Source organism: Ictalurus punctatus, chromosome 22, assembly GCF_001660625.3.
Source record: "Ictalurus punctatus breed USDA103 chromosome 22, Coco_2.0, whole genome shotgun sequence".
Taxonomy (NCBI): Eukaryota; Metazoa; Chordata; class Actinopteri; order Siluriformes; family Ictaluridae; genus Ictalurus; species Ictalurus punctatus.
In genome coordinates, this window is record NC_030437.2 from 3,805,687 (window position 1) to 3,826,344 (window position 20,658).

Here is a 20,658-nt window from a genome sequence, read left to right on the forward strand (position 1 = left end):
TGTATACTGGTGTAACACACACACACACACACACACACACATGCATATCTATCAGCAAAACACACCAGTAAAAAAGCTGTCTGGGGTTTTGATGCTAAAAGTGTGAGATTTCAGATAAAACAGTATACAGAAGATTGATCATTGATCCAAGTGTTGAGGTCACACTTTTTATCTTGCTGTCATATGTAGTCAATTAGCTGCTTCCCTCCCAAGCCCAGGATCCATTGGATCCAGATGTCAATGCAGAACTCTAGATCCAAGGCGATAAATTTGAGATGTGGTATTTGAGACAGGTGTGTTGAAAAGCATCGCAAGTTAAGAGTATTTGCTCTTGTATGCAGACCCTATAAGCACAGCTGATTTATTGCAAATGATGCTCCATTAATAATGGAGGATGCGTAAATTAGATTAGACTGTGCTTTGATGGTCACCTCCACCAAGGTCTTTAACTCTAATTTCATCACTTGTATCTTCATTATTGTGTAATTATCAGCTGGAGGTGTGAGGGTTCACGTCGCAGATGTTGCATAAGTGGGCCTGAAACTAGAGGGCCACCCTACAGGGGTGGGTTCCCTGGGGTTGGTTCTACAGGGGTGGGTTCTTTGGGTTTGGTCCTACAGGGGTTGGTTCCTTGAGCAAGGCCCCTAGCCCCCAACCCTAAGAGTACCCCACAGAGTAACCCTGCACTATGACCCAGTATGTTTTTATATGTGTGAAAGGCTGTCAGGGTAAAAGGGGGGGGGGGGGGGGGGGGATTGCATTTACACTTTTGGGGAAAAGGGTTCCTCAAGGGTTCTTTGGATAGGTAAGGGTTTAAATCTTCCTAAAGTGTTTCTACTCTCTGATAGGGAAATACTCTGTCGTAAGTTTCTACATAAAACCTGACATGGTTTCTCCAGAGAGACAAACCAAAGAATGGTTAGGTTTAGAGTACTACATTAAGCTTTTTCCACCCCTAACACTGTAACTATACATTGGCCAATAAAGCTTCTATAATGGAAGCGTCTATAACTGGTCACATGATCACGTCTTTTTGCCGGCACCATGACTGATCACATGACCGACATCCATTATAGGTTACAGGGTTACACAACTGTTATAACAGTTCGTCAGTAGCTTTCAAATGACACCGGCCCCGTGCCGCTGAGATCTACAGTGACCGAAACGTGGCAGTGGAAACCAGGCATTTTAGCTGACTTTGGAGCTCTATTTCCGGTTAAAATGACGATTCAGGCACTGCTACAGAGCTCATTATGTTTCAGTCAACCATTTTCCCCAGGTCAGAGACTTTATTTAATCAATCAAACATTTGGAAAAATGTATAAAGTTATGTTTGATTTTTGTTTTTTTTAAGATACGGTGAACCTGTATGATAGTTTGCAATATTAAACCTCTATTCACATAAATGTTTTATTTATTTACTTTTATACAGACAAAAATGCGCACTGATTTACCTTGTTTATGATTCAGAAATGAAAAGGAGTCTTTTCACTCATCAATTTTTCTTCATTAGAATTTGATTCAAAATATTCGGAGACACGTACTGAATCGAATCGTGAAGCCAGTAGTAAGCAATATGAGCAGTAATAAGCAGTGATGCCTTTATGTAGATGTCATTAATGTATTGTAGTATCATGGCAAATTCTCACGAGGACTCAATGGTCAACCCAATTTTCAGAATATTTTGTGAATCTAAAGTGTGTTGGGATCTGTATTGGTGAACTTGAAAGACCTCACAATAATAAACAATTTCCATTCACCTTAAAAGGAAAGACACGATAAAGCCATGATACCCTGATGACTTTCTGTCCTCTTGCGCTGGTCTTCAACCACCTAGCAGCCACATTAATGATTCTCTGACACCACCCCCCACCCCCCACCCCCATATGCAATCTCCAGAATCATCTTCTCTCGCCTTCTGACGCATGACCTGCATCATGGCTGTTATTTTCAATTTTCTCACACTCATCCCCCAAGGGCGATGACAATCATGTCTCCAGTCAGAAGCAGGAGAAGTAACCACGCTCACGGTCCAGAAACACAAGCAAAACCAGTAATTCATTTATTCCTGTAAACCTTGAACCCGGAAAATAATTATTCCGTTTCTGGTGATTGCGGTGGGAGTTTTTGTGGTGGTGCTGCTGCAGTGTGCAAAGACAAAAATAGGCATGTGTGTAGGAATGCACAGATTGCTTCAGGTAGGTGAGCAAACCTGACAGACCGTAAACACTCCTAATGGACATTTATAATTGAGCACATATGATTATTATTCAATTAGGAGGAAACTGTGCTGCCAATATGAATCCACGCTTCCTTCCACCTGCTCTCTCTGCCTTCGCCTGGACATTTCTCACTCTGATGAGAGAAACCCAGTTTCCTCTCCTATCCGTGCATTAGGGGGCATTCTGGCAGACCTCAGAGACGCTGATTTACTTTTAGCACGCTCGAAAGAAGAAGAAAAAAAATCTAGAGCACCACGAGTGAGAAAGCCTTTCTCTCTTCTCTACAGTCTGATTTATCTCAAAGTTTTGTTACGCTCACTGAGAGACACTTATCCCCAGATAATCACAAGAACATCAGAGGAGAAGGTTTTAGAGTACAAAAATGAAACACGAACTGGTTATTTAAAAGCTGTTGTTGATGCAGAAGCTTAATATTCAGCAATAAACAGCCACTTAAGAGTCTTCGGGTCCTGTGAGAAAGCATGGGACAACTTTCCAAAAAGTATGAAATGGTGTTAATAAACTCTAAGCATAATAATGACTATAAATCAACCAATTAACAGCCTCCGTTTCCCGCCATCAAGCTTGCGCATACCTTCAGCAGGCGTACAGAAGGCAGGAAGGCGGCGTGACACAGTTTTCGGATGGTCCAGTTGAGCGGGCGCGGAGCATCCAGCTGGCCGTTCCCGGCATCCGGAAAAGGGCCCCACATCGCTCCGGCCAAATCCTGATAATCCCGCTCGGCTCAGGGAGCATGACCCTCCCTGAATCCGAAGATGGAAAGATCCGTAATGAGAGCGGGATCTTGAAGGAGCGGCGGATCAGGGAGAAGCGATGGATCCCAGAGGAGTGTCTTGACTCCAGAGCCGAATGGAAGCATGCGTGTGTTTTGTTTTGTTTTTTCTTCCAAGAGAACGGACACGAAAGGATAAGAGCCAGTAGAGGAAAGCGAGAAAGAGAGAGAGAGAAAGAGAAAGAGGGAAAGGGAGGGAGGAAGTGCGAACAAGAGCGAGGAGAAACAGGAGAGCAGCTGTAATGTAGAGCAGCAGAGCGCTCTTTCCATGGACGGTGTGTGAGAGGAAGGGAAGAGAGACGGAGAAGAGGAGGGAGCGTGAGAGAGTGAGAGAGAGAGAGAGAAGAACTGTAAGAGATTATAGCGAAGAAGAAAAGAAAGGGAGATATGACGAATAAAAACTAACAAAGGTACTCCTGTTGTGATTTTTTTTTTTTTTAGATAAAAATAATGCAAAGCATAATCAACTGTTTCACTTATACAGAGCAACGTTTCAACTCCTCCTCCTCTCTCTTTCTCTTTATCTCATCAGAGACCTTTCTCCACCTGCGCGTCTTTGAGGTCACAGATAAAAGGATGAGACCTGCCTGCTTTCACTCCTCTCCCACTCCTCTACTCCCACTCCATCTCTTTATTTCTCCCCAATTCTCTCTCTTCCTGTCGCTCTTTGATCCCCCTCCCTCCATCTGTCTTTGATCTGAGTGTACAGTAGCGTCCAAAAGTCCGAGTCCATCCTCATAATTATCAGTTGAAAACTTTCTGAAGGCATCGAGGGTGATTCCATGATCGGGGGAGACATTTAGCCCTTGTAACGCTTAAATATTCAATTTAATTTACAATGCAAGCTCTATTCAAAAATGACGTAATCATTTTTTTTTTTTTAACAAGAATTCTTTGTTGGCAAGTTGCTTTTTACTCTTAAAATAAGTAACAGTGTTGAAAGTAACAGGACATTAAGGACATTCTAATGTAAATACAATAATTTACTTACAGTCAGAAACTTTCAAAACGACTTCTTCAGATAATATTGCAATAACAATGAGAATAATAAATAAAAAGGATTTTTAAAAAAAAATATATATATATATATATATATATATATATATATATATATATATATATATATATATATATATATATATATATAAACAATAAGACAACTTACATTTCTTCTTCCCATGATCTTCAGAAAATTCAATGATGCAACTTCCTGTTTCTGAATATTGTGTACGGTAATGTGCAATGTTTTCAAACGTTTCTGAAGTCTTTTAATTATTATATTTCAAGGTAAAGTGTATTTACAGTGAGCTGGAACGCAAAAATCTACATAGGTTGCTGTGATGGACACGTTACCCGTATTTAAACATGTCTTTGATCTTTACTATACGTATTTGTAGATGTAATACCAGTGGGACGCAAATGGCGCCTGAAACGTGAAATCGACCTCGACCTCGACAGCGAGTGACATCTCGTTATAAATGTCAAGTTAAACATTCCCTATCGGTTTTTTTTTTATTTTTACACCAATTGATAAACACAGTTTAGCTTTCTGTTTCTCTCTGTAAGATCATTAAGACAGGGCGCGTCAGCTGGCGGAGCAAAGAATTACAGCGGAACGGATTACAGCACTCGGAAAAATACGGTAGTAGAGACAACCGGCGTGTGTGTGGGCGTGTCGGACGAGTCTCTAGTTAGTTATAAATGAACCGTCGCAGCTTTTGTCCAACAAAAACGGGACGTTTAAAGATGCAGTTCAAACTAAAGCATCTCATCCGTTTCGAGTCCATGTCGCTAGTCAGAAGCCGTAGCATGAAGCGCTAGTGTGCAAAAATAAACCCAAACACATCGGACTCATCAGTCTTATTGACAGACATGAACTAGTAATTATCGGTTAAGCATTAAAAGGTGAATGTTGTCACCGTTCGGTCATGTTAGGTGATTAACAAGACTTTTATAAGCAAGCAAGGCGCTTCCAAACTTGGGCGTTTTCTTTGTTTCCTTCCGAATCCTTTAAGTCGAATTGTGCACGTACCGCAATTCCTCGATGACGCGAACGCTCATCTAAATAACTCGTTCTTATTAATAGCAACTACGAGTGCACACGATACAGTATAAGTGTTATTATTGCGGGAAAAATAAACACTGATTTATGGCGGTACAGCAGCAGAGCTAATGGTGTGTGAACATGCGATTCGTACTGATTTAAACTCTCGCACCGTGAGGCATTTCTCAAACAGCTAAAACGGTCTCAGCGTTAGATAATGTATTCCAACCGACTAAAGTTTCGTTTACGGTGCGCTCGGACTTTCGGACCCTACTGTATCTTTTCCACCTCCTCTCGTTGCTCTCCACCTACGCTCACGCTCATGCTCACACACACACACACACACAGTTCACCCTCTCCAAACATATGCTGCATTGCTGTTTTCTGAGAATAAGGGCCAGCAGATGGGGAGCCGAGAAACAAACGCCGGCCTCCACCTGTTCAATATTGCACCGTAGGCAGCGATTCCCCACAGCCATGACTGGTTTCACAAACACACTGTACTTTGTATTCTCTCTTTTCTGAAGTGCGCCAGGAGAAACGATCCCTCAGGTGCCCAGAAGCAGCATGAAGTAATAAGGACAGTGAGAGAAGCTGAAATAGAGACGCTCAGAGTGTGTACGACGGAGGAGAGGGAGCGGGGGAAGGAAAGCGAATTGAGCTCAAGTGTAAGATAAGTGTGCACTCTTTTCCCTGGCAAGGTGGAATTCAGTGTGAAATAATTACACGGGACGTTGGGCAGAGTGACAGACTGCAGCTGGGAGGTGTGTATTATAGTGTTGGACAGCCTGAGGGACACTGAATAAGATCATTAAACCACCTAATGGCATGCCGTGGTTCTGAGTGATGGATCATACAACTGCTCTCGTTCTCACTGCTGAATCTTGCTGTTAAAACAGTGTGTGTGTGTGTGTGTGCAAAAAAACGGTAGTTTCCCAGCAAATCCCTGAGCAGAAATCAAATGACTGAATGAAAATATTATATATATATATATATATTATATATTTATATTATGAAATTTTATGAGTTTATTAGGCTTTCATGTCAGCTTAAAGAACCACCTACGCTATTAGTTAAAAAAATGTCGACGGACTACGTTGAATATCAGTTTTTATTGCGTTCAAGACATTTTATATCCTAATTATTATTAAACTCAACGTGTTCTTAGGCAATCTGTATTCACAAACCGCACTGCCGTAGACGGATGAGGGTTTCTCGATGGGAAGACAAATAGAATCGAGTATAGAGTAAAATAATTCTGCACGCGCTCGCGGGGAACGCGATTCGACTCAATTTATTCGTTTTATTTGCATCGGGCTTTTAGAATTAGACAGCATGGAAAAGCAGCTTTACAGAGATACCGGTTGTAGATTTAGATCTCTAATGAGCAAGCCAGAGGCAACAGCGCAGAAATGTCAGATGGAACGGACTGCTCAATCGAATCCGGTTTGGAAAAGAAAAACATAAACGCATCTGAAACTAAGGTCACGTTTAAATGAAATAATACCGTATGTGTCAGCACAATCGCACCAGTGAAAGGGTCTACTTACATTTTACATCGATCTCGATCATACAACTGAGCTTTTGAGGGTTAACGGCCCAGCAGTTTGAACTTACGACCTTCGTAACCACTGTCATATTTACCGCCTCAAAACAGCGAGTGTTATAGATTATGTATATTCGCTTTAGATCGATCAACATACGTATATTAGGATATACGGTGTTAGATCTCCATGTATCTCGGATTGTCTCTTCCAGATCTCCGTCAGCCCTTTCAGCCTATTCTACCCTTATTAACTATTAACTTTTAGTTCTGTGCTGCTATGAGCTAGAACGTGTGGTTTACCGCAGAGTTCAGGCGCCTGGAGAGTCCGAAGGAACACACACACCGACACATATGAATGTTCACGCAGACATCCCACTTTATTCATGCAGAGCAGAAGTATTTATACACATCGATAACGGCAGTGCGTGGACGGTTTCTACCGGTGCAGGTGCCAGCCAGATAGACAAAACAAAACACACAGCACACGATGAAAATAAGTCTTTTCGAGACGCAGAAAGTACATGCGCCAGCTATAAGAAGGACGTCAGGTGATCAGCTTCTTTAAAGAGGTAATTAAATGAATACGTTGAATACATAAGAGAGTACATGATATAAGAGAATTTCCTTTCATACGGTATAACTCTTTAAAACAGAATTCAAAAGAGTAAAGTACTCGTTTGTTTACTCTTCACGTTGTGAGCTGCCATGTTGCGTTTCAACATATGATTGAGTTATCAATCCCCGGCGTTCCAGAGTTACCAGTTTGAAACTGAAGACAGCGTTAATACGGAGCCTCGGGCATCTTAACAGAGAAGGCTTTTCCCTTCAGCTGCCTTTGAGCTCATGGTAATCAGCCTCAAAGACACCCCAAGAGCAGCTTGTAAACTCGCTCCACAAAACCTGTACAAGCAGCGTGCGTACGGAGAATATAACAGACAGCTAGCGCAAATACTGAACGTATCGAATCACCGCCTTTCCCTGCCTGTATTTCACACACTTGATTTTTCAACGTGAATCTTAATCCGATTAATGACAAAAGCCGTGCAAGAAGCCATCAACACAGGGTTTGTGACGCCGCTGAGGCGGCGCTCTGTATCATGTATCGATCGGTCGACGTCTGAAGGGATGTGTAAACGTACACGTGATTGTCTGATTGACGTGTGATCAGATTAGATGTTTGGCGTGTATAACTTCATAGTGCGCATAACAGACGGCCTGAGGGAAAAGTATAGCTTTATAGTCCTGAAAATGATTATTGAATAAAACTACAATTCAAAGAGGAATAACATTTTGTGTACAAGTGAAACATGTTAACATTAGCATACACTAAGTTATCGCTCAAAAATCCTCCAATAGCCTACTTAAATATGCATTTTTTGCCTCCCTAATAAAACTGAAATATGAATATGGAATGATTGACAGTTGCATAGTTGGGTTTTTTTTGCCACCCTGAAAGCCCAGCCGCTTTTCCCCTCATCTCACATTAGTAATCCTTTCGTCTCGACCCCGATTTCTCCGCTTGAAGCGTGCAGTGATACGGCGCCCCTGCTTTGCGGTGAAGTAAATGGAGACTGTTTTGAGTTCATTCGTGTGGAATAAAAATCTGTTGACGTATTTGACTTCAGTAACATCAAAGTGTTGGGAAAAAGTTTGTCCAGAATTTCTTTTTGCAAAATGTAAGAAAAATTTGACACCAATCATCCTGTTCAAAAGTTTACACCCCCCTGGATCTTAATGTATCGTGTCGCCTTCTTGAGCATCGGTGAGCGTTTGCACCTTTTGTAATAGTCGTGTACGAGTCCCTCAGTCGTCCTCAGTGTGAAAAGATGGATCTCAAAAATCATATAGCCGCTGTCGGAAAGGGCTCAAATGTTCAGAAGATGCTGGAAAAGCAAAGAATGTGCAGGGCCTGGAGAATGTTGGGCAGTTTAACTGCTCAGGACAAACAAGGGACTCATCAGAACTCAGCATTATTTTTTTTTTAGTTATTAATATTTTGCAGATTCTATATAACATGGAACATAATGTAATAAAGATTATATCCGTTTTTTTTTTTTTTTTTTTTTAAATATAACCTAATAATGAAAATGTGATACTGTACATTCAGATTTTTGGAGCAGACGATGTCTGCGTGCAATACTGTATGTTTATGTACATCGCTAAAGCCCTTCGTTCGTCCTTTCTAATGGAGCACCTCTCTGACGGCTCACTCGCTCAGCTCAATAACACCACATCGATCTGTAATTCTGCTTTTCTTTTCTCAGGGCAGGGAGATAATAGAGGAGGAATGAACACTTGTGAGGATCAGGAGTCACGTGATGGCAACAACATGAGAAAGCGAGCACGTCTGCGTAGACATCACAGACATCATCTGATATAACTATATACAGTGGCTCTGAGAAGTCTACACACCCCTGTTAAAATGGCAGGCGATAGAGATAAACCTTTTCTATCTTTATTGTACAATTTCAACCGGTTTATTAAAGTGATAAACAATAAGAATTATTTTAGGGGGGAGAATGAAAAGTAGAAAATGTATAATAAGCTGGTTGCATGAGTGTACACACCCCTTAACTAATACTTAGTTGAAGCACCTTTAGATTTCATCACCGCATTCAATCTTTTCAGGTAAGAGTCAATCAGTTTGACATGTCTTGCTATTCGTCCTTGAAAAAGCATTCTAACTCTGTCAGATTGGCTGGACACGTCCTGTGCACAGCTCTCTTCAGGTCACCCCACAAATCTGTGATTGGATTTAGGTCTGGACTCTGGCTGGGTCATTCCAAAACCTTGAACTTGTTTTGGTGAAGCCGTTCCTTTGTTGATCTGGAGGTTTGCTTCGGGTCGTTGGCATGTTGAAAGGTGAAATTCCTCTTCATTTTAAGCGTTTTAGCAGAAGCCGTAAGGTTTTGCACTGGTATTTGGAGTTATTCATTATTCCCTCCATTCTGATTAAAGCCCCATTTCCTGCTGAAAAAATGCTGCGATGCTGCCATCACCATGCTTCACCGTGGGGATGTTTTTTTTTTTGTGCCAAACATATCTTTTGGTATTATGGCCAAAAAGTTCAACATAACACATTCTTACACATGGTTTTGGAGATTGTGTGGATCTGAACTCGAAAGAAACTTAATTACTTGAAACTCACTTAATTTCCAGATCTCTTTTGTCTCTCATGAGACATTTACACAAATAAGAAGCAATGAGATTAGATTTTGTCTGATTTTTAATGAATGAAATATAGGAAAACGTGAAGTTCAGCCCCGCCCCTAACCCCAACCCCAAACTGTTCATATAAATGAGCTAAAATGCAAGTTAATTATCCCCTAGCAAATGGGATGATTATTGAAAGATGACGAGGCGTGTTTTCATGGCCATTTTCCTCAGCGGTTTGGTTTCTGGTCTGCTTTTATTTATTTTATTCGTTTTTGACCTCGAGGTTTCCCTATGAAGCAATCCTCTTGAATATTCTAGCACTTTGTCAGCTCAAGGGTTTGTTAGGTGACATCTTGGATCTCTAAGGGATCGAGTCAACATGATAGTGAATGTCAGAAGCAGAAACGACTTAATCTGATGCAATTGCATTTTTAAACGAGCCAGAACAACAGAGCATGCTGTCACTAAGTGTAAAATTGAGCAAAAGCCAAAACAAATGGTTTGTCCCACTCTGGTTCTATGCCAAACCCTACAACAGAGGGATTTCTATCTCCTAATTGAACCCCTTAAGGAAGCAAAGAATGCTTAAAACCTGTTTTTATAAGAGTGCACACTTCCCATATCGTATCAATTTAGATTTCATTAGCAGCTTTATCCTGGTCAGGGTCATGGTGAATCAGGAGCCTATCCTGGGAACGGGAAGTCGGAATACACCCTGGATGGAATACATCCATTTTTCATCTCATGACTCAAGAAGTTGCATAGAAAATGGCAGACATGTTCATCCAGACTAAAATAATCCGACGAGCGCTGAGTTTGAAGTAAAACTGTAGGTAATTCAGCCTGTAATTTTCTCAGAGGAGGACGGAGAAAAACACCAACATGGCCAATCTGCATGGTAATAAAGTGAAAGAGGAGCACCTGCAGAATAGGAAATTACCTCATAACCCCTTGTACATTTAACCCATCCAGATAGGGTTAGAGATAATCCACCACCCACTGTGTTTTTGGAAGGTGTGAAGAAAAAAAACACAGACAACATGCCAAACTCCACACAGACAGTAACCCAAGCAGCTCAGGAGCAAACTGGGGACCATGGAGGTGTGTACCACTGTGGATTTTATCCCATTATATACATTTATATAGTTACATTTAATGCCAAATGTTAAGTCTAAAAATGTAAAGGTTTTACATTCCAGAGCAAAACTGACAAATGGAGAACAAACTCCGAACGATGGCCTTTTCCAAGCGGTAATTTGGACTGTGTTATGGTTCATACACAAGGATGAGCCATGTGACCTCGTCTTGTCTCCCCAGGCAAGGAATGATCACGCATCATGCCACTCTGTTTAAATTCTTTGACAAAGGTTGCGTTCTGCTTTGCCCACACGTTAACGTAGACATCTAAAAATGTCACCAACACGCTGGCATGTGCTCGTTCTTTCGGAATATGACCTTTAAGACCTTTCGTTTTTTTCTCGTCATTCCACTGACCTTTCTCCGTTTTCTGTCTCTTCCTTGTGCTCCCTTATAGTGCTTTCTTTTTTTCCACCCCCAAAGTGTGCTGCTTCTTACCAAACGCTAGATGGCAATCATCTAAAACAAATCCTGTCCCCTACACACACACACACACATACACTCTCACACACCCACACACCTGCAAACATGAGTCTGAAACATGAGATCTTTCAGAATCGCTCAACACTACACTGAGTCCTTCATTACCTCTGATGATGATGATGATGATGATGATGATGATGGTGGAAAAATGATCTATATACCTAAATCAACCATACTCCAGAAACTGCAGTCTGCAGTCTTTCATTCGCCAAAACTAACGATGTGATTGGTTTACGAATGTATTACCTACCATGTGTAAAATAAGCTGTGTTTAAAGTCCCCCCCTCCCCAGATGTTCTGTGCTAAAGAGTCACTGTTTGGCTCTTGTTCAAAGCTCTTAACTCACAGCTGCTCGGTACTCTGCCTCACTCGTCCTTTATACCATAATTAATGTAAATGCAGGATGCAATTTAAAATGCCATCTGAATATATCTGAATAAAACCATGTTAAAAATAGACACATTTCTTTAATACGATCTGTTTTTATGCTACATCTATGCTTTTTTTATCACAGATTATTTTATCTACACATGCAGTCATAAAGCAGCTGTACAGAGTTCCATATGTAGATTTATTTCTCTAAAGAGCAAGTCAAAGGCGAGAGTAAAAAGCAAAAGTGAAACAACACGAGGAAGAAATCTTCCATTTGTGAGATGGAGCGGTGAAACAGTAGTTCGCGTCAGTAAGAGGTTATGCTAATCTCTGAGTTAAGTGCATATTTCTTGGCACGAAACCAACTCAAGAATGGAGTAGAAAGTCTAGCACCACTGTCGAGCAGGTTGTAACAATATGTCATGAGGAAATTCATGTTTTGGGCTGTATATACACCCAGAAAAGCCAGTGGAATGCCATTCGAGGCTGATATCCAGTACATAAATATGACTCGATTAATCCATTATAAATATCCGTTCAAAGTCTTACAAATAGGAGACATCATCTTAATCTGAAACATATCTTAAAGATCATGTTTAATTGGTAAAAGTATGATTAATTAACTTAACTTGAGCTGTAAGTGTGGCAGATGAGTGCTTGGTAAGCTTATCCTTCAAACTGTGGGCTTAGGCAAGTGCTTAGGCTTAAACGCTCTTGTCTAGACACTACTGAAAAATCTCATCGCTGATGCTTCTACTCAATAAAAATCTGGCAACCTTGTGAACTGCATGCAGGTAATATTAATAATGTAAAGGTGTCACCCAGATAATCAATTTATCCAAGTCTGAATACAAGGAACTTTCCAAGCATAAACATTGATGTAACTTTTTAACTTAAGTCGACACCATTCATAATAATAATAACAAGAAGAAGAAAAAGAAGAGGAAGAAGAAGAAGAAGGATAGTCCGGTGAAGAGCAAAGGAAGGTACAAGGAGGTACAAATCTACAGTGTCCGAGGGAAGATTATCCCCTGAAGCAGTGATGAGTCATGGGAATTAACAGATTTGGGGAAGTCCAAGTCTATAGGGTATCCATGTGTGATCATCCAGAACAGCAGGAAGTGAGTCACAGGTGCAGAAATCTCCAAGCAGAAGTCCAGCATCTGAATGAATCGAGCAGTTTCTTGCCTTGATCCAAACTAAATTCATACACAAGACCGCTTTCCAGCATTACTGTGATCAAAAGTTGATGGTACCATGTTTGATATCGGGAGGCTTTAATGGGTGTGCGTTGTGAAAAGGAAATGTCAAAAGGTGGGCCACTGTCACTCCTGTTTGAAATGAAAAGCTTTCACTGGCTTCGGAAAAAGCTTCTTATAAATATAATTGGTCTTTATGAATATTCTAGTAGGGATTTGCCAACATCTATTTGAGATGCAGGGGAGCACAATATGTCAGGAAATGGAAAAAAATAAATAATAAATCTGTACTGGTGGAGCAACAGATAGTTTATCATGCATGTAGACAAGAAGGTTTGCTTGAGGTGAGAACATTTCAAAATACATATCAGATTATAGAATCATGATGCGTTTAATGAAACCACTAGAAGTCCTGATTTAGGTAGAAAAGCCAGGCGTATGTTTTCACCATCTACAGGAATGCCTAAATTACCCTAGCAACATTTTTTGGCTTGTTTAGGGACAGTTTAATACATTCCACAGGTAGTCTTACAGCATGTTAATTTGAATCTGCTACTGACCTCCTACTCCTGCCTCCGGAGTGTACCTTCTTTCTATGACAGAAAGACAGCAGTGGAGGAATATATCAGCGAGGCCCTGAGGCATGAGTTCCTCCAGTGAAGAGTTTAACCTCTGTTGTATCTGAGGGATTTTTCTTCCTAACTATAAAAAAAAAAACCTGGAGGACTTTGTTCTTGCATCAACCACCATGGAATTACCATCACGTCATGTGTTTGCTGCAGTGGAGCCACTGTGTGGAACTATATCAAGTATACCAAGCGTGTAACTTTAGGAGATGAGTCAAAGCCTTCTCCACATCAACAGGTTACTATGAATATCTAATGATGCCCTATTAGCTTAGTCAATGCCCCGCCAGTATTCAGCTCTAGGCTTAGGGGCTGAATATAGGGTTCGGATTATGGAATCGATAATGCACTGCTTCCAAAGTTACGATTCTAGCAGATCACATTGCCGTTAGGTTTGGAAGTCCATTGGCTTTGTAGTTTTATTTGTAACAATTTTTGGAACGTGTTCTGTGGACGTTCCACAGCATTAAACGTAACTCTACTCGCACATAACGTACAACATGTTCTTTAATAAACGAATTTTTACCAATTTTGTTTGCATTTGCACATTTCTATGCTAACCCATCATTGATTATTTTCCAAAAACAGCACATCCCCAAGTGTTTTATTCCTTAACTATGAAACTCTCATGTCTCATGTCAAAATTATGTCGAATTTTAAGCAAAACCATTAATTAAGTAACGCTCGTAACGTAAAGTGTTATGAACTGCACCGTGTGTGGGAAACACGGGGAAGCACAGCATTATGACAGGAGAAAAAAAAAAAACAGAAAGTAAGTCATGCTTAGACACGTTTGGGAGAAATAAGCAATGATTATTGTGAGTTTGTGAGTAAGAGCACGAATGAACCATGGTTACTAAGCATCACCTAAGAATTCAGCTTCATTTTTTGGAAGAAAAAAAAAACAAACAAAAAAAAACAATTCACATCCTACTACATGGGATATTTCCCAATGGAGTGATACAACAAAAGGATTTTCAGTCATTTTAATGGCAGTGAATCAGCCAAGACATGTTTGACACTAAGACTGAGTGAAATGAAGGAATAAGGTTGCTGTTCTGATATATGAACATCATAAAATACACATTTCCACGTTTCCAACTGCATAGTTTATTAATGTAACTACCTGATTGGACGATACGATATTTTTGTAATAATCTTTTTTTCCATGTTAAATACATATATATTTTTTTTTTTGTAAATGTTCAATAAAAACTCTCTGAATCTCTGAACTTAATCATTTTTCATAATATGACTTCAGTGTTTTGTTGCAATTTTTTTTTTTAAATGTATAATATAATTTAACACAGAACATTACCACATAACTTGGTATATATTGGATTAGAAATCAATGTTAACGACACATAATCATGAGAAACATGGCGCTTGTCTAAGAACAGAAATAAGGACGTCCTCACAGGCGTCGAGGACCACTTGCACTTTCAGTCTTGTTTATATTTAAATGAACAGTATCTGTTGAAATGATGTTCCTGATTGTGGTTTAATATTTATGAAGCTTATCACCGTGCCCATGGAGGATTCGTTTCGGCCTCTACCCTAATTAAAAATATCCGGCTGTCCTGATTGGAGCAAAATTCATACAGAGCCTCTGAATGAGAGCTCTTATGTAGGATTGGTTTTCATTATAAAGTTTCCAGAGCTCATGACTCAGAACTGTTTTTTAATTTTATTTCATTAGCTATCAAACAATAAAACAAAATGTTATTAAGATGATACTTGATATTGAAGAATTTGTTGAGTAACATTTTTTTTTTTTTTAGTTGTCTGAGAAGTCCAAATCTCCTGTTCACATATCATTTTCTTTTGTTGGATTCAGATTAGGACGCGATCTGATTCTTATTCAGATTTCAGATTTCAATGACACACGAATGGAATGAAAAGTCTGTAAAACATAGTTGTTTCATAATGCTTCTACAATCCAAAAGCAACCCAAAAAAAAGTCCATAAATTGGAGGCTGATTTAATAACAGGGTCTACAGAGGTGTGTGAGTTCAAATGAAAGAAATAGCACATCTTAGAACTCATTTATCATTCTTTTAGTAACGTCGTGGATACGTATTTTTACATGGACAAACCGACTAAAAATTTCCTCTAGATTTACAAACAAGCGTATTTCTTCATAGCTAATCACGTGCATATTATTGATAAATGCCAATCAGCCATAAATTACCAAGCATGTTCGAGGGACGGCTGTTTTTCATTTAGTCACGGCCACAAAACTCCATAAAACGCAGAGCTGGGGGGAAAACCCCTCCAAATTGTCGTCTAAATAGTGAAAGAGCAACATGCGTTAAACTTCCAATAATGCAGCTCGGCCACTGCAGCACTTCAGCTACCACGGACATACAGTACCTCTTTCTTCTTTTACAGGTTGCCATTATTTTTTAATTAATACTTGAATAACATGCATTTCTGATGTATGGACAATATTCACTCCATAATACCATTCCCCTTCCTTCACCCGATCTTTGCAGTATACCATGGAGTAGAAACGGTTGAGTATGTCATAGACACATTGTTTGCACTTACACTTTGCCTTTATTTGCAGAAATGTATTAGCTTTAATTTCAGTTATTTGCTATAAAACAAGATCTTCGCTGCTGCGGAGTATTTTTAACCTGTCCTGTCCTGTTCTCCTGCCCTGAGCATGAGGGCAGCGTGATTCCAACCCCAATGGACCTCCATTAGTGTTTGTTGTAGTTCCCATTTTTCACCACTAGTTGCAATAATAACACTATGGAGCTAAATGGGGTAGTGAGTATGCTGCCCTAAGATTGTAATCAATGGATTGCCAGCTTATCTATCAAATACAACATTTTAAACAAAATCATTGGTCACTCGAAAACAGATAATTATCATTTCAATAGAATTTAAAATGTGTGGAGAAGATAACGTTTCTTGAACAGCTGATATACTGGATATGGTGGGGCGTCGCCCAAACATCCCCTGAGAACGATCCACCACTGCTGAACCCTATATCATGAGGAAATACTAACGCGACTCCTTCCCGAGATGATGCCAGTCGGACTTGCAAATAAAAAGCGTGAATTCCAAAAACCAATTCCCACCTGCCATTCACGGAGGCTCGGAGCGAAGTGCTTTTGAAAAGAAATCAATTTCTCGCGGCTCATTTTCTGTGACGCGCGAGTGGGTGAGGTGGAATAAATAAAGGGCTTTTTGTCGGAATGAAAAACCGGTGTTTCATCTCACTAGTTTATCTTAGCTGTGTTACAATGTCAGTTCTAATATTGACTGCAAGCGTGTGTCATCATCTGCGTAAGTGTGTGTGCGTCAGTACGTATATAAATGTACTGTATATGAATGCACTTGTCTTGAACATCTGGATCTTGAATGGCTTCTGAAATGCAATTGTGTGTGTGTGTGTGTGTGTGTGTGTTTGTCTCTAAATAAAAATGTGACCGCACATTAATCGAAAGCTGCGAGTTTGTCTGCATGATAATGCGTACTCATGCTCGTCCCTGAAGGTAGGGATGTGGGGTGTGTGTTCACCTGTTACTCTGTGTAAGCATAATTATCTGTCATTGGTACTTCATTACTCTGTGGTTCCAGGTCGTGTGTGTGTGTGTGTGTGTGTGTGTGTGTGTGTGTGTGTGTGTGTGTGTGTGTGTGTGTGTGCAAGCCAATAGAAGAACAACATCGAGAACTTTTGGTAATAGCAAACCAGTAGGAAACTACAGTAAGAGCTGCACTAAGAGTCTTTAGGGTTTCATTGACTCAATAGATCAACAGATATATAATCACACAGCACACTAGTACAGCTCAGTGGTATCGACTGCTAGCATGTTCGGGTCAATGTTTCAATCTTGTTGCACCAATTCTGTAAGATGAGAACATTCCAGAGGGTGGCAGTACAGTATGTCTAATTAAGTGCCAGGGACTCAGGGGTCTCGTATTCCTGCCTACTCATCTAGCATGTTCTATTATCCTGAATAGAATAACGGTGCGTGTGTGATCTTAGCTTCATTAGTCACCGATTGTCATCATATAGACTAATCGTTCATGTGCCGGTGTCAGGGACACGTTTAACTGTAAAATCAATTCTACTATTCAAATATGTAGTGGGCAGCGGTAAGATGTTGGCCTGCTGATCAGAAGGTCAAGAGTTCAAATCCCAGCCCTACCAAGCTGCCACAGAACCCTTGTGAGAGGCCCTTATCCCATAACAGCGCTGTTGTATAAATGAGATAAATGTAACTCTGCCAAATGTTATAAATGTAAACATTACTTAAATGTGTACAGTATTATTTTGGATATTTATCAGAGCCATAGAGCTTTTTATTCCTGAACTTTCCACTCACAGAATACATTATTCAGTGCTATCCCTATTATCACTATCCCTGTAACTCCTGAAAATTAAAGAAAAATAAGTACAAGGAATATATCATGCCTAATTAATGTTCAGCGTTGCAAGCGTCTCTCTCTGTTTTTCTTGATCCAACCGCTGTGTTCATTTTCATTATGTATAGTGTGCACCAAGGTACAAAACATACCACAGTCCCCTGATCAGACATCACCATGGCAATCACAGTAAAACAGTGCAATCGGACAATATTGCTTCTCCTCAACACCCATATTCCTACAAATGTTTTGTGCTTGATATTAATCTCCATTTTCCACGATCTAGCTTCTCAAAGCTCCAGTGGTAGACTGTTCCTGAATACGATCCACAAGCCAATCAATGCAAGAGTCGAGATAAATCGTGACAGAAGAGGCTACTCTTCTAAAAAAAAAGACTACTCTTCTTCTCCAAGTTTATCGAGTCTCCCTTGCATGCACGTTTCAACAGTGGGTATCCTTCCAGTCAGTCAGACAGACAGTCGGTCTGTCAGTTGGTCAATCAGACAGACAGTTTGTTAGACAATCAGGCAGTCATTAAAACATTGTTTCCCCTGCTCTAACACACCCAATTCAACTCAGGAAGGGCTGTTAATGTGCTGAAGGTTTGTATCAGGTGCACTGGGAGAAGGTTAAACACTAAAATGTACAGGACAGTGGGTAGTCCAGGACCAGACTTGTGAGTTGGCCAGTCAGACATTCAGTCACTTAGACAATCAGACAGTCAGTCAGACAGTGAGCAATAAGTACATGTGAAATATGCCAATTTTGAAACAGCCGCTCTGTAATTGTTATGGTATACCGGTTAGCAGACACTGTGATACACTGAAGCCATGACAGTAGTGTCTGGGAATGATTTGTACACATTCAGGCAGGGAATGATTTGTACACATTCAGGCAGAACATCAAGTCAGGCACTGTTTGTTAGCAATTATTTCTGGCTCTCAAATTGCGCTCTATTGTATCCCATAGGTGTTTGTTTGGCTTGAGGCCAGAGCTCAGTGCATTCAAGTGAGTTCATCTGTATATGGATTCCACTTTGTGTTCAGGCGCACTGTTATGCTTAAACAGGACAACACCTGCCTTCAAACCGTTATTCCTCAAACTAGAATTATCTAGAACTTCAGGTTGTTAAAGCATTGCAAAAAAAAATAGTCCAAATCATAAAGAACAGCCTCACCCATGATTCCAACACGTACTGTCATTGGAACTTAGTCCATGAGTCTCAGTGCAAACAACCAATACAACACCTGGATTTTACAAAGTGCATTGATGTTTACGCCCAAATCTTGGTTGTCGGTGCCTGGAAGTAAACAATTTGTCTGGCCATCAATGGGTTATTGGTAACACTTTAGAATATGGACCTGTTATTAATGATTAACTCCACAAGAAGAAATGTGTTAGCAATCAGCTTAACCAAAATCATAAGTCTGCTATAACCTATTGATTATGTACACAATCTTGCCTTTGTCTATTCGTTAACAGTAGTGGTTTCGCATTAATTATGAATCTGTTTATTGTTTCTTAGTAGTTCTCCGGATAACATAGAAGAAAGAATAGTTAATGATTAGCTAATAGTGAGCTACCGCATTAATCTGTGTGCTATTACTTACTAATTCGTTAATCAGAGTTTGCGGTAAGTTAATAGTAGTTACTAGAATGTTAATATTGTGTTATTTCTTCCCGTGTAGGTAATCATTAAGGACGGATGCGTATTCTAAAGTGTTACCGGATTTTTTAATAAGATGATCCCAAATACACACCGAAATATTTGCAGTGCACAAATTCAATGTTCTGCAATGACCATCTCAGTCTTCAGATTCGAGCCATGCTGAAATCCTCAGATATGACATGAAGAGGATGTACAAAGATATAAAGGAGTTTGAAATGTGGTGCATGTTGGATGGTCCAGCATTGTCTCCAGAGGAGTCTTCTCTAATTAATTGTCAGGGAGGTTTAAGTAATTATTTGAAAGATCTCATTTTTATGAAGGGTGCCAATAATTCTGGAGGTGACTGCATTTCTGAGGTTTTCTAACTTTTCGAACTGTCTGTAGGACATGATGAGCAATAGGTCACACTGTTCCTTCTGCTTAAGACGTCTCCAGAAAACCACTTATGGAAAAAAAAAAAAAAAAAAAACTTCACAACCCTGTTCCTGGAAATTTACCTTCTACCTTCCTTTCAGCAGAACAAAAGAAACACTCCTGAGTTTCAGGTTGGTCAGATTTGTGCTAGAATTTGGGTTATGCCCTGAACAGATCTCTGGCAGTGGTTTATCAAGGGTTATCAGTGCAAAACATCAGATTTTCATCTGGAGCATGCAATAACTGAAGTTTGGGAGAAAAAGCAAGCCTGAAGCTCCGCCTTCCTGCTATTTAACCTAAATTCTCATCTATCTCTTTTTCATCGAGTGACGCACCACCTCCCCGTCTCCCCCCTACGACTCAACAACTTCTACCCAAGAGTCTCAAGTTGAAGGTCCAGAATGTTCTCTGAGTTCTTAACACTTCTAGCAGTCACACAATGTCATTTGCTTGAGGCCGTGGTCTGCTGTCAGAAAATATACATTAGTAAATGAATGTTTTTATTCACTAATGTATTGGTTCAGTCTGTTACTTGGTAAAGTATTTGCCTCTACGTGAAACGATCAAGCTGATGCGAGTTCACACAGAAGGACCGCCTACCTGTATGTGCATTCTAA

General features: G+C 40.1%; 1 protein-coding gene across 2 annotated transcripts in view; it reads right to left on the reverse strand.

Moving 5' to 3' along the window:
• trpm3 (transient receptor potential cation channel, subfamily M, member 3) overlaps window positions 1–20,658 on the reverse strand; it is a 178,663-nt gene that overhangs the window by 142,392 nt on the left and 15,613 nt on the right. Inside the window, exon 1 of one of the 2 annotated variants that reach the window (XM_053674281.1) lies at window positions 2,818–3,410. The exons of the other annotated variant lie outside the window; for it this stretch is intronic. Coding sequence (XP_053530256.1) covers window positions 2,818–2,934 — 117 coding nt within the window. The 5' untranslated portion in view covers window positions 2,935–3,410. Of the gene's footprint in view, window positions 1–2,817; window positions 3,411–20,658 lie in introns of those variants that run through there. 2 annotated transcript variants of the gene reach the window in all.